The sequence below is a fragment of the Pararge aegeria genome, chromosome 6 (genome assembly GCF_905163445.1).
Source record: "Pararge aegeria chromosome 6, ilParAegt1.1, whole genome shotgun sequence".
NCBI lineage: Eukaryota > Metazoa > Arthropoda > Insecta > Lepidoptera > Nymphalidae > Pararge > Pararge aegeria.
The window spans coordinates 10,462,617-10,475,179 of NC_053185.1; the positions used below are offsets into that span (position 1 = coordinate 10,462,617).

At 36.1% G+C, this 12,563-nt stretch overlaps 1 protein-coding gene across 1 annotated transcript; it reads right to left on the minus strand.

Annotated features, from left to right (window-relative positions):
* Positions 1-1,267: 1,267 nt before the first annotated feature.
* Positions 1,268-12,497, minus strand: LOC120624817 (actin-binding protein IPP). Its single transcript, XM_039891572.1, has 10 exons — positions 12,191-12,497; positions 11,775-11,919; positions 11,521-11,659; positions 8,494-8,659; positions 6,719-6,898; positions 6,033-6,202; positions 5,319-5,454; positions 4,506-4,716; positions 3,675-3,895; positions 1,268-3,151 (listed from the first exon to the last, which is right to left on the minus strand). The coding sequence occupies exons 1-10, from the start codon at positions 12,347-12,349 to the stop codon at positions 2,915-2,917; spliced, it is 1,764 nt and encodes a 587-aa protein (XP_039747506.1). The 5' UTR covers positions 12,350-12,497; the 3' UTR covers positions 1,268-2,914.
* Between the last annotated feature and the right edge of the window lie 66 nt (positions 12,498-12,563).

The window sequence follows — 12,563 nt, forward strand, 5'->3', positions numbered from 1 at the left end:
TAGGATCCGAAACGGCTGGACCGATTTCAATGAAACTTTCAGGGAATCTCCGGATTGACCTGGCGAGTAATCCTGTAAAGTTTGGTAACGATCGGAGCACTCCTATTTTTGAACTGTCAAATACAGCTTTTATTTACTATGATGATATTCTATTGTTGGGTGTACATGGGTGTAGATAATGATCTTCACCCGCTCGAGAAGAGAATGAATACGGAGAGAAATAAATGATTTAATATATAATGAGACTTATTGTTTAAATAAAATAAAGCAAAATCTAGCCCGGCGAAGCGGGCTGGGTACGCTAGTATTTTATGTTTCTAATTATGTTAATCCTCCTTTTTTGAAACGATTATTCGTGAATGCTATTTCGAAATAATATCGAAATGGCGGATGATAGGTAAGCCAGGCTAAAGAAAAGTTTGATTACATTATCATACAGGTGAGAAAAAATGGACGCAATAAGGCTGGAATTGAGAAAGGAGTTTTTGTGTTAAACCAAACGAAACCTTGCTAACACACGGCGATACGATACAATTCGCAACTTTATGCTGACAAATTGTAGTTTTACCGTTGAGTATACCGAACGGACTGGGAGCAGAAGCGTCGCGATACAACGTGGAGGCCATATCTAAAGTAAGGGGAGACGACATAATACACGCATTAATATTGGCTACTCTTACTAATATTTTTATCTAATCAAAAATATATAAATAAATAAATTACTACGTTCTTACCATAAGTGTTTTGTTCACTACATTTGTTCGTACAGCGGGTTTTCCGTCAACTTTGTCATAACTTAAAAAACATATTGCCGACTAACTAAGACATACTATGCCATCGAAATAAAGAGATTTTTCAGTTAAAAACCTTTCCTTACCGACCTGCATACTTTTCGTAGTTTCAGGTTTACCTTATCATAAAATGTACTGAAAAAAGTAATATACGTGCGATTTGGTTAAAACAGATCGTGAATATATAGCGAAATAATCTTAATACAAAAATACTTCTGCTTAAGACCGTAAGTGACCTTTAAACCGAGGGAGACGTGAAATATACATTTTTACCTAAATCAACAAAAAAATTAGGACAATCTAACTAACGATTAGTTCACTTAACAATTATTCATTGTAAAGTCAACATCTCCATCTCCGGAGCGAAACGTGCGTAGAGGGTACATTGCCGAAGATCTGTCTGGTGTGGATACTCCACGGATAAGGATTGAAGAAGTTATAAATTACACCATACAGATTCTCTTGCTTTTCGCGGAGTATAGCAAATTAAGCTTAATTTTCATAATATATAATGGATTTCCGCAAAGTAACACCTGCTTGTATCCAATATTATGATGTAGGAATGTTACCACGGCAAACTTAGTGGCTACCCTATCCTGAAATGTATAACAGTCCATAAAATCTTTTACCAATTCTTCAATTCGCACACATGTTATTGTCAATAATATTAAAGTGTGTGAGGGGAGCAATTAATTGTGAAATCGCACTTGTTAAAGATTTAGTTATGTTATTTTCATTCATTAGCCCGTTCTACTGAGATAACTTTCATATCTGCTTCTGCACATAATTTTTTTTGGGTAAAATGCTATTCATATTTGTTTTCACTCTCATATACATAATACATTTTAAATCATTTATGACAAATAAGAACTCCAGGAATCGAGTATGCGGTTTTATGCTTGCAAATCTCTTTAATTTCAAACCCATATCAAGAGTGGTCTTTAGGCTAAAGCGAAATTGGTTGCGTCTTAGCCCACTCGCCTTATTCAATTCATAGTGACCTCATATTATAGTCGGCCGCTGGATTCGCGATATAACGTGCCCAGGTTGAGATAATATATAATTCATCATATATGTTAGATATGGGCTGCTCTGCAACTAAGCCTTGTCGACATGCTTCGAATACATTGTCGTCACTGTTATCTTAATTTATGTTAGGAGCTGTGTAACGTGAATTCTACATCTGTAGAATTTCGGATGCTAAAGTTCTTTTGTTTGAATATGTGTGTTTAATAATCGAAAATGCATTTCTGAGACTCTTTACTATCGTTTCATATAACAAGAAATATTTTATAATTTATGCACTTGCTAAAAAGAAGTACTCTACCTTTCACACTGCAACCATAATAAAAAAACGAACATGTCAATTTCGTTTAGTTTAAAGACTTATGTACCACACAATAATTCGCACAGTCTTATCATAGTTATAAGCGCACGCACATTTTAAGCAGTGCGCGAGGCGCAGCGTAAAACAGCAAAATTAAAATGATATGTGCCGGGCTGTATTTTTATGTATACATCAAAACTCAAATTTCATATAATTTTTAAATGAGTAGGTGTCCGTCATCCATCTCGAATTATACGTACGCAGCTCGGTTTTTTCTGGACGGGCCCACAGTGCACTTTGAATTTTTCTTCCTATTCAATCGAATCGAAAGTATGCCATTTCGTGACGAGACTGTTTCCCAAAATCGTAACTAGATGGCGCTTTTTCAATTCCACGCCATCGAATAGTAGGCAGAAAACCTTGCAGTAGTAGTAGTAGGCTCTGTAGCCTTAGTAGAAGATTTGCTCGCTTACAATCTAGGGAGTCATTTTCGAGTATGGGAATACTTGATCATCGTAGTAAAATGAATCTTATTTGCAATGCTTTACAGCGCAAATTTGCCTACAATACTTTAGTTCGGGTTTTTTGACAGAACGTTTGTAATACAAATCTCAGAAGTACAGGAATTTCGACTCTAAGACTGTGACATTAGGTCCATTTTACTTTGACGATACACAGTTTTGATATGCGAAAACGATTGCGAACGGGCTAATCTTGTCTAAGGCTACTCGCAAAAAGTAGCACTAAGTTTTGCCGCGTTATAAAGTTTGGTACTCAGTAAGGCTTCGTCGGTTCGTCAGAGCAGCGCAGCCCCCGCCTCGGCTCGCGAGTGTGGCAGTGGAGGCGCGGGAAGCCAGGCGTTGCGTGCAGCGTCGTACATCTCCACGGACGCCAGTGTGGTGCGAGCGCGGTAGAACGCACGCTCGCCCGCACACTCGCTATCCCCACCCGCCGCCAGTAGCACGTCGTCGGCTGCGCCCGCCGCGCAACCCGCGCGTGCTTCATTTAGACTTGCCACCTCCTCCCACGAGTCCTGACGCAGATACCAAACTTTTTAACCTCATCTTCAAAGCATCTTCGTTATTTGCATAAAATTACTTTAGAATTCAAAAAAAAAAACCTACTCTAAATATCGTGTGCATTTCCTACTCGTCCTTCCCTTTATACCCATTCTAAAGGAATTTTGAAAATAATTTAATTCGCCATTTTGTTGTGTCGGCCATATTGGATTTGAAATTAATCATAGTTACATAGATACCCATCTTCGAAGCATCTTCGTTGTTTGCATAAAATTACTTTAAAATAAAAAAAAACCCTACTCTAAATATCGTTTACATTTCCTACTAGTCCTTTCCTTTATACACATTCTGAGGGAGTTTTGAAAATAATTTAATTCGCCATTTTGTTGTGTCGGCCACCTCGGATTTGAAATTTATTGTAGTTTCATAGATAAAGAGGGAGTAAAAATATTTAATCCGCCATCATGGACCGATTTTCATCAAACATGTATGCGTTATTTTAGAAGGCAAGTTTAAGATTTAGGTTAGTGAGCTTACGTGGTCGAAGCTGTATCTCTCGACTGAGGCGAGCACAGTGCGTCGCGGTGCGTTTCCGCCGATGACGTAGAGATACGCGCCCAGTACAACAGCGGCGGCCTGACTCCGCGCATGTCGCATAGGCGCCAACGCGTGCCATTTGCGCGTCGCGGGATGGTAGCACAGAAGGTCCCGCGTGTGGCGCCACGTATGCGTGCAACCGCCCACCACATATATTAGTCCTGCAAAAAATATAAATATCATCATGATCATGATGTCAACCCATTACCTACAGGGCACATGGCCCACAATGACAAGGGGTTAATAGCGTAGTCGTAGATGGGCTCTAATTTCTTCAAGTAAATATAAATTTTACTGTCGGGCCGATTGGCGCAGTGGGCAGCGCCTTGCTTTCTGAGTCCAAGGCCGTGTGTTCGATTCCCAAAACTGAACTGAACTGATTAACATGAATAGTTTTCAGTGTCTGGGTGTTTATATATATTATAAGTATTTATTTATATAACCCTTAACACAAGCTACTCTTAATTTGGAGCTGGATGGCGATGTCTGTATTGTCGTAGTATATTTATTTATTATTTATCTATTTACTAATATTATGAATGCAAAAGTGTGTATGTTTGTTTTTCTTTCCTAAACGCCCCAACTTAGCAACCAATCAACTTGATTGTAGCATGGAGTTAGTTCATAGGACGGAAAGTAAAATAAGCTACTTTTATCCCAGGAAAAAACGGTTCCCATGGGATATGTAGAAACTCCTTATATGCGTATGTACGACTGACATTGATGTCTGGATATGCTGTAATTTATGCCCATTAAGGCTTTCAAACTTACCATCGAAATGAACAACACCCATTCCGAAGCGCGGTTCTGGCATCTCTCCAGTGAGCGTCCACTCGTCTGATACGGGATCGTACACTTCGACGGAGGAGCCCATGTCCGAACCCACCCATCCGCCAAAGGCGTACAGATTACCGTTCCACGCCGTCAGACCGAACTCGCACCGTGCTTCTTTCATCGGTGCTATGTTCGACCATTTGTCGGTCTGAAGAATAATATAGTTGATTTTGTGTTTCGAATTTCGTGCTCTCCAAATAAAAAAAGGGCTAAGGCTAAGGCTCAAAACTATGGCAACTTTTCTTCTAAAAGTGCAGAAATTATTTTTTTGTACTTCAACCGCTGCAATACGCCAAAGCAAAATGGACTTAACTGTACTCGTTTTCTAAACCTGAATTTTATGTTCCCAACAGTGCTTGTTATAGTGAGGAGAACCAATTTAAGTTGTAAAAGGCGAGCAAATTCCATTTTACTCTAGAGGCTACAGAGTATCGATAGTCCCAACCAATTTTCGATTAGGAGCGTACAAATCTATATATATTCAAAGAGCTATTGGCACAATTTTTACTTTACACATTATTTTATGATTACAATGATAGATTCTCAACTGTTAAATCGATCTTGCTTTGTTACCTTTCAATGGCTAGACCGCTTAACTTATCATGGTGAAAACACGTGTAGAAATGGTTAGCATCCTGGAGTAAATAGGAAACATTTCATCCCGGAACAAATAAAGGATTTTTAAAACCCGAAATTAGCACAAACGATGACGCGGGCGAAAGTTAGTTATTTATAATTTCTATTATATACCTGGGGATCGTACACTTCGCCATTTGCCAATATTTGACTGCCTTGCTCCCCGCCGACTGCATAAACTCGTCCACCTAACATAGCAACTCCCGGTTGAATTCGTGCTATACCCATCGGCGCCAGGTCCTCCCATTCTCTTGAAAAGACAATTTCAATTACGTTTAATAATTTATTCAAAATTAAGAAAAAAAATAATTACATATTTACCTATTGCCAATTATTTCTAACTTGTCTTATCACGTGAATCTTTTCATTATTTTTTAGTGTAAAGTATGCTTTACAGTAAAAGAAAAACAAAAGTGTTGAAAAAAAAAAGATGTTCTTCATGAATATATTTTCAAAACGAGATAACACAAAAAGAAAGGAAAATAAATAAAAAACTTTATGCTTTATATAAGCATAAAGTTTTTTATTTATTCTATATATATGCAGTGCATATTACTGCACTGTAGCAACACCCAATCTTGGATACTTCTTCAGTGTACACAGATTATTAAATTCAACAGAAAATTGATTTCCTAATGCAATAGGATGGTAATTAAAATAAAAAATGTATGTAACGTGAAACATTTATCCTTTTATTTTTACTTATTTTTAGTTACTAATGTTTTGTGATAATTTTTGGTATTTTTCTTCCTTCCTTCTAGACAGAGCTTTAGCCCAGAAGTGGACTGTTATAATCTATTATAAGCAACGAGTAGTGGAAGAACTAACCGTTTGTACAAATCGAATTTGAGTGCGGAAGAGAGAATGTTGTCCGCTGCGTGCGGTGGGTTTGCGTGCGGGGATGCGTCGTGGCACGAGCCGCCAGCGACCACCAGTACGCGGCGCGCACGCGCACGCGGTTCCGCCGACAACGCCACTAGGGCACCGCGACCAGATTTCTATAAATAGACACACTCTAGTCATGTACAAGTAATTATTTTATACTAACTGTTGTTTGCGTTACTCGTGTGCGTTTATTACGGTTTTTGCAAATCCCGTAAGGACAGTTTGTTTAACTAATTCTATGCCAAAAAACAAGTTGATTGGTTGCTTAGTAACAGTGTGAATGAAGCGCAAGCGCACTTTCTTATAGATAATATTAGTAAGGATTATTTTTCGATGACCTCCTAGGGTCAGCAGTGAGCACTGTGTTCTTATATGTTATATATAATTATGTGGGAGGTCCCAAATTCTATCCACTGAAATGAGATAAAATTAACGTGTCGACCTGCCAAACCATGGCAACACGGAATAGGAGAAGTTATTATTTATAAAGTTATATTTTAGAAGAAGAAGTTATATTAATAAAGTGCGTGCTGCTTGGACAGTTGACAAAACTTTTTGTCTTTCCCAGGGGAGAAAAATGTCTCCTGCCGCCCATGCTAACGCCTAGCCATGCACAATTTAAAAATTACCATATCAACTCTGACTGTTTTCAAAGCAACAGCTATAGAAGGATCCTGAACAGTTTTCATGGCGTCATCCAACACTAGCGGTGATATAAGTGGCAACCGCACATGGCTCAGGACTTCAAAACAATGGCGTCTTCTCGTTGATGGATCATGTTCGAGCCACTTCAAAGCTGGATACAGTACCTTGAAGGTAAAAAAAATTAAGCTAGGTTTTAATGTTAAGTGCTGTGTGCTGACAAAGATCAAAACACAGTTGTCATCACAAGGTACATAATTTAGTAGTAATTGATGGACCAAGCAGATGGTAAGTGGAAATCTATTGCCTATATACTGGGTGAACTACTGGGTTTTACCAAATGTAAAGAAAGTTAATAAAAATATAATAATAAATGGAGAATCACTAAAAATGGAAAATTCCACAGTTTTTCTGGGCATGACCTTGGATTGTAAGCTTCAGTGGGGTACCCATATAGATTCACTAGCAGGTAAACTAAGCTCGGCTGCCTACGCCGTCAGGAAAATTAGACAGATTACTGACGTAGAAACAGCAAGACTTGTTTACTTCGCGTACTTTCATAGTGTGATGTCTTACGGGATCTTATTATGGGGCAAAGCTGCTGATATTGAAACTATATTCATATTGCAGAAAAGAGCTGTACGGTCAATATATAAACTTAAATCACGTGAATCCCTCCGTGAAAAATTTAAAGAAATTGGTATACTTACGGTAGCCTCACAATACATTTATAACAATATAGTATTTGTATGACAACATATTAGTCTTTATAAACAAAAAGTGGATATAAACAGTCGACTTACAAGTAATGGTCATAAATTAGTGACATCTGCATATCGTCTGCGAAAGGTGCAGAAGTCATTTGTGGGATTGAGTATACGCTTTTATAATATGATTCCTAAGGTAATTTTGGACCTACCAATGCATAAGTTTAAAGAATGTGTTAAAACACATTTATTACAGCGAGGTTATTATACAATTGATGAGTTTCTTAATGACAAGGTTGCTTGGAAGCATCCGGCTCCGCTTTCATCTCTCACAAGATAGAAAAATGAATGTTAAAATATAAACTGTAAATTTTTGATGTTGGAAAAGAGCAACTGCTGAGTTTCTTGCCGGCTTCTTCTCGGTAGAATCTGCCTTCCGAACCGGTGGTAGAGTCACTACACACGGACAGACTTGACGTTTCAAAAGTGCTTGTATTAGGCCTACTTGAAATAAATGAATTTTGAATTTTTTGAACTATGCAAGGAACACATCCTGCAACATGCTGCCATGAGTCCATCAACTTGAGGAATAGTTGTTAAGCTTCATATGCCTGCAATTACACTGGCAACCACACCCTTCAGACCAGTAAACAACATTGCACCAAGGCTGCTTTGCAGTAGAAATAAGCATACTATTTCTAAGAAACTCTACTATTACTCATAATCAGTGGCATGCATAGAGGGTATGCACAGCAGATTGCATTATGCAGATTATATAAAACAAAGAAAATCTCCAGTATGAGTTATAAATACTTAAGGATAGGCTTTTTATAACTCTTACAATGCCTATCCTTAAGTTTTTTATAGCTCTTACTGGGGATATTCTTCTTTTTATATAATCTGCATACCCTGTGCGTACCCTCTATGCACGCCACTGGTCATACTAATACTAATATTATAGCAATGCTTAATTTTTGATAATTGATAATATTACTATAAAAACAACCCAATTCCTCAAGTACAATAAAAAAAAAAAAATTGAGTACTTTAAATACCTGAGCTTCATTATCCACTTTAAGTTGCTCTGAGGACAACAGTGTTAGCAGTTGCTGCAAGGGCAATTCTAACATTTCTTCACCATTTGCTACCAAGTTCCAGTGAGCTTGAGCATGCACCAATGCCTCCTCAGCAAGCTCAGTACAGTTGTGATTTTCAGCAAACCTTTAATGAATAAATGGAATTTGAAAAGATTGCATTAAAAATTACACCAATTAACTTGGCATAGGTCCAATATAGTTATGTATATTCCCCATGAAAATATCTGCATCCTAATTACATAGTTATTTTTAATCTTATCTATCCCTAAATAAGGTTTTGTATTGTATTGAAATATTTACATGTTGATCAGACACATCAATAAGAAATTGCAGCACACACAATGAAGTCTTCAAAATTAACAACAATGTTATATGTTAATTCTGAAATAACCAAACTTATACCATTGCAAGTAATTGTTGGCTGGCTGATAAAGATGTTTCTTTATGTGTGTGTATGCGTTGTGATAAAAATGGTTGATACTTAAGTGCAAGAGAATATCAGCATATATTTTAGTTACAGTTACAAGTTTCATCCATTTTTATTTTTACAATGTCCCAAGTTACAAGAACTATTCCAATCACTGCATAGGTTTTAACAGATTGTGAGATCATAAAAATAAGTAATTATAAGTAGCAATTTTCTATTCAATAGAAGAATAGAATAGTCGGATTTCGGAAAGCTAGATCTTGTCAGGATAGTTTAAGTCGGTTGGTGTCTAGCATACAAATTTGATTTTCCAGAAATGAGAGTACTCTCGCTTGCTTTGTTGATATAAATAATGCCTACAATAACGTAATATATTGATATTAATGCTTTTAAAACTTCTATATGATTTTGGTGTAGGCGCAAAGATATGTGATTACTTATGGAATTTCCTTAATGAACGTCGTCTTAAAATTCATGTTGGGCCCTCAAAAGTATGCAGAAATACATCTCTAGGACTAGCACAAGAGACCCCTTGTCCCCTTTGTTGTAAATTTATCTCAATTTGCGGACGATTTTGTATTCTATTTTTCCGATAAAAATATTACTCTCGCTCAAAATGAATTACAAACAGCGTTAAAGTTTTGATAAATTAATTAGTAGTTTAGGTCTTGATATTTCCCCAACTAAAAGTAAAATATGCTTATTCTCTAAAGGCAAAAAACAAAGCGATGTTCGCGTAAGTGTCAATAATTGTGAGCTTCAACTTGTCCAAAATGTGAAATACCTTGGGTTGTGGCTGGATCGTTCTCTACGCTGGGGTAAGCATATAAACAAGACTACGCAAAAAGTTCTACAATTTCTAAACATCTTTAAAGTATTAACGGGGTCTAATTGGGGGGTCCATCCTAAACATCTAAGGAGACTTTATATCTCTATCATAAGAAGTAGGATTACAGTAATTGTCTGTTTGATAACGCTGCGAAATGTTATCTTAAAAAGCTCGATGAGGTACAGAATCGAGCGATGAGAATAATAGGAGGATTTATAAAAACCACACCCATCCATGCTATGGAAAGCGAGCTGTGTCTGCAACCACTGAACATTCGCAGATACTTCTTGGCGGGGAAATTTTGGTTACAAGCTAAATCATTCCAAAATAACAGTGTTATAGACTTGTTGGATAAATTGTCTACCATGTGCGAAACCGTCCATTATTGGTCAAACAAGCGTAAACCTCTGTTAGTTAGTAACAGTAATAGTTCATCAGGAATTTAGTTTAACTCCCATATATCGCAGCAAACTGTTAGAGATGTTTTCTTTAGAAATATGGGTAAGCAACATTAATGCTAAACAATTTGTTAGGGAGGACATTTCGACCATTACCAAACCAAAAAGTGAATACAACGCAATTCTATTAAAAACTTTAGTTGAACAATTTATTTCTAACTCTTTTAATAATTACTACCAAATATTTACAGATGGATCAAAAGATTGTAGTGCTTCAGGAGCTGCAGTTTATGATAAGCAAAATAATAGTTACAGTAAATTTAAATTGAGTCAAAATCATTGCATAATGGTTATAGAACTTTTGGCCATTTCTATGGCGTTATCGCATATTGGGACAATTGATTTCAGAAATTTTATAATTTTAAGTGATTCGAAAAGTGCCTTGCAACATTTGGCTCTATGTACCTCGAGTTATTGAGGAACACCGATAGCCTACAAAGTTATGAAAAAACTTTTAGACCTTTCTTCAAAATCTAAAAATGTATATTTGCAGTGGATCCCATCCCATGTAGGCATTGCGGGTAATGAAACTGTAGATCTTCTTGCTAAACAGGCTTGTCTGGATGGTGTGGAGGTTTTACTAGACCCCTATTTTTCAGATATTACTTGGCAAGTCAAAACAAAGTGCCTTTCTCACTGGACTGAATATTTCGATGAGTGATCCAGAGAGAAAGGTATTTGGTACAAGACGATGCAGCGCCAGCCATGTAGGTACTGTTGGTTCGATAATTGTTATCTCAATCGCTCTGATACAATTACACCGTTAAGACTTCGTTCCGGACATATTCCAACAAATAAGTTTGCCTACCTCATTGAAAAAAATGAAAGCCCTAATTGCTCCACATGTGGGGTAATTGAGGATATTTATCATGTTGTGTTGGAATGTGTTCGGAATGAACAACTTAGAATAAGTTTACTAGATAGTTATGTAAGTATCTACTATATTTAAATATATGTAATTAGCTTTTTAGCGTTTCCTCTTAGATCAGAATCAAAACTGATATATAAATTAGTAAGAACATATTTTAGATTAAGAGAATAAATATCTGTACATAACTAACAGAGCGACATAGTCTAATTATATATTATACATACACACTAAGCTCTTTAAATAAAGAGAAAAAAAAAAAAAAAAGAAGAATAGAAGAAAGATTTTTGAGTTATATAATACTTCAAATTGTTCAAAAACAATATTACTATTAAGACAAACATAGCCAGTAAGTAATTAATTGAAATTTCATGAATGTAATTGAATAAATACAATTTATTACCTAAATATGCCTAGTGCATTGGAAGGATGCAGTTCTCTTTTCAAAAATTCTCCACAACCAGCCACCAGTTCATGTAGTTGAAACATATCAGCTGCTATCATCAAATGCTGTACTGTGGCTTTGTCAATCTCAATTTCACCTATACACAAACATTTGTTGGATGTAGAAAGCTATTTTAACATGAATTATAAAAAGTAATTTAAATAAAATAAAATGTTATTTTTAATAAAAATATTTAATAAATTTACTCTTACCAGTATAAATAAAGTCAATAATCATTGGAAGTATGCCAGGTGGTACACTAGGTAGTACAACCCTGCCTTTCTGGCTCTCTTCTAGGCCCACACTGAACATTGCATCAAAATATTCACAACTAGCAGCAAGAATTACTCGATGTGCCTGTATTGCACCAATATATTATTAATTAAATCAACTACATTTGTTACTAAGTATGTACATTTTAATATGTTTACTTTTCAAAGCTGAATAACTTTTTATCATTGATTTAATTGAAGTTGTTGGGTTTGTATGGTTCTTATTGTCTTGGATTAACAATATCAAGTTAAAAGGCAAAATTATCTTACTTGTATGTAGACTTCGGAAAGTAAATATAGTGGTTCAAACGATATCATATAAAAATTAAACAAACATACTGAAAGGCCATTCTTACCCGGACTTTAGTTTTTCCCGATATAAGATCTATGTCACAAAATCTACCATCCCTTCTGAAGTGGTTAAGATTAACAGATACTTTATTCGCATAATTGCAACATTTATAAGGCCTAGGGCCTTCCTTATTAAGATTTTTTTCATATATGCTTGAAGACATTGTTGTCGTTATGGTTTCATATTTATATTATTTCAGGGATAGAAGTGCATACCAAAATATTGTAATTGATTGAATTGCGGTGTCACAGTTTATTACGAGTCAAATGCAAACATTTAATTGAAGAATTAATTCAATATTTACACCATGTTTACACCCTTTTGACAATTATTATTGTTTTTTTGACATTCACAGACTAGTAAATAAATGACAATTG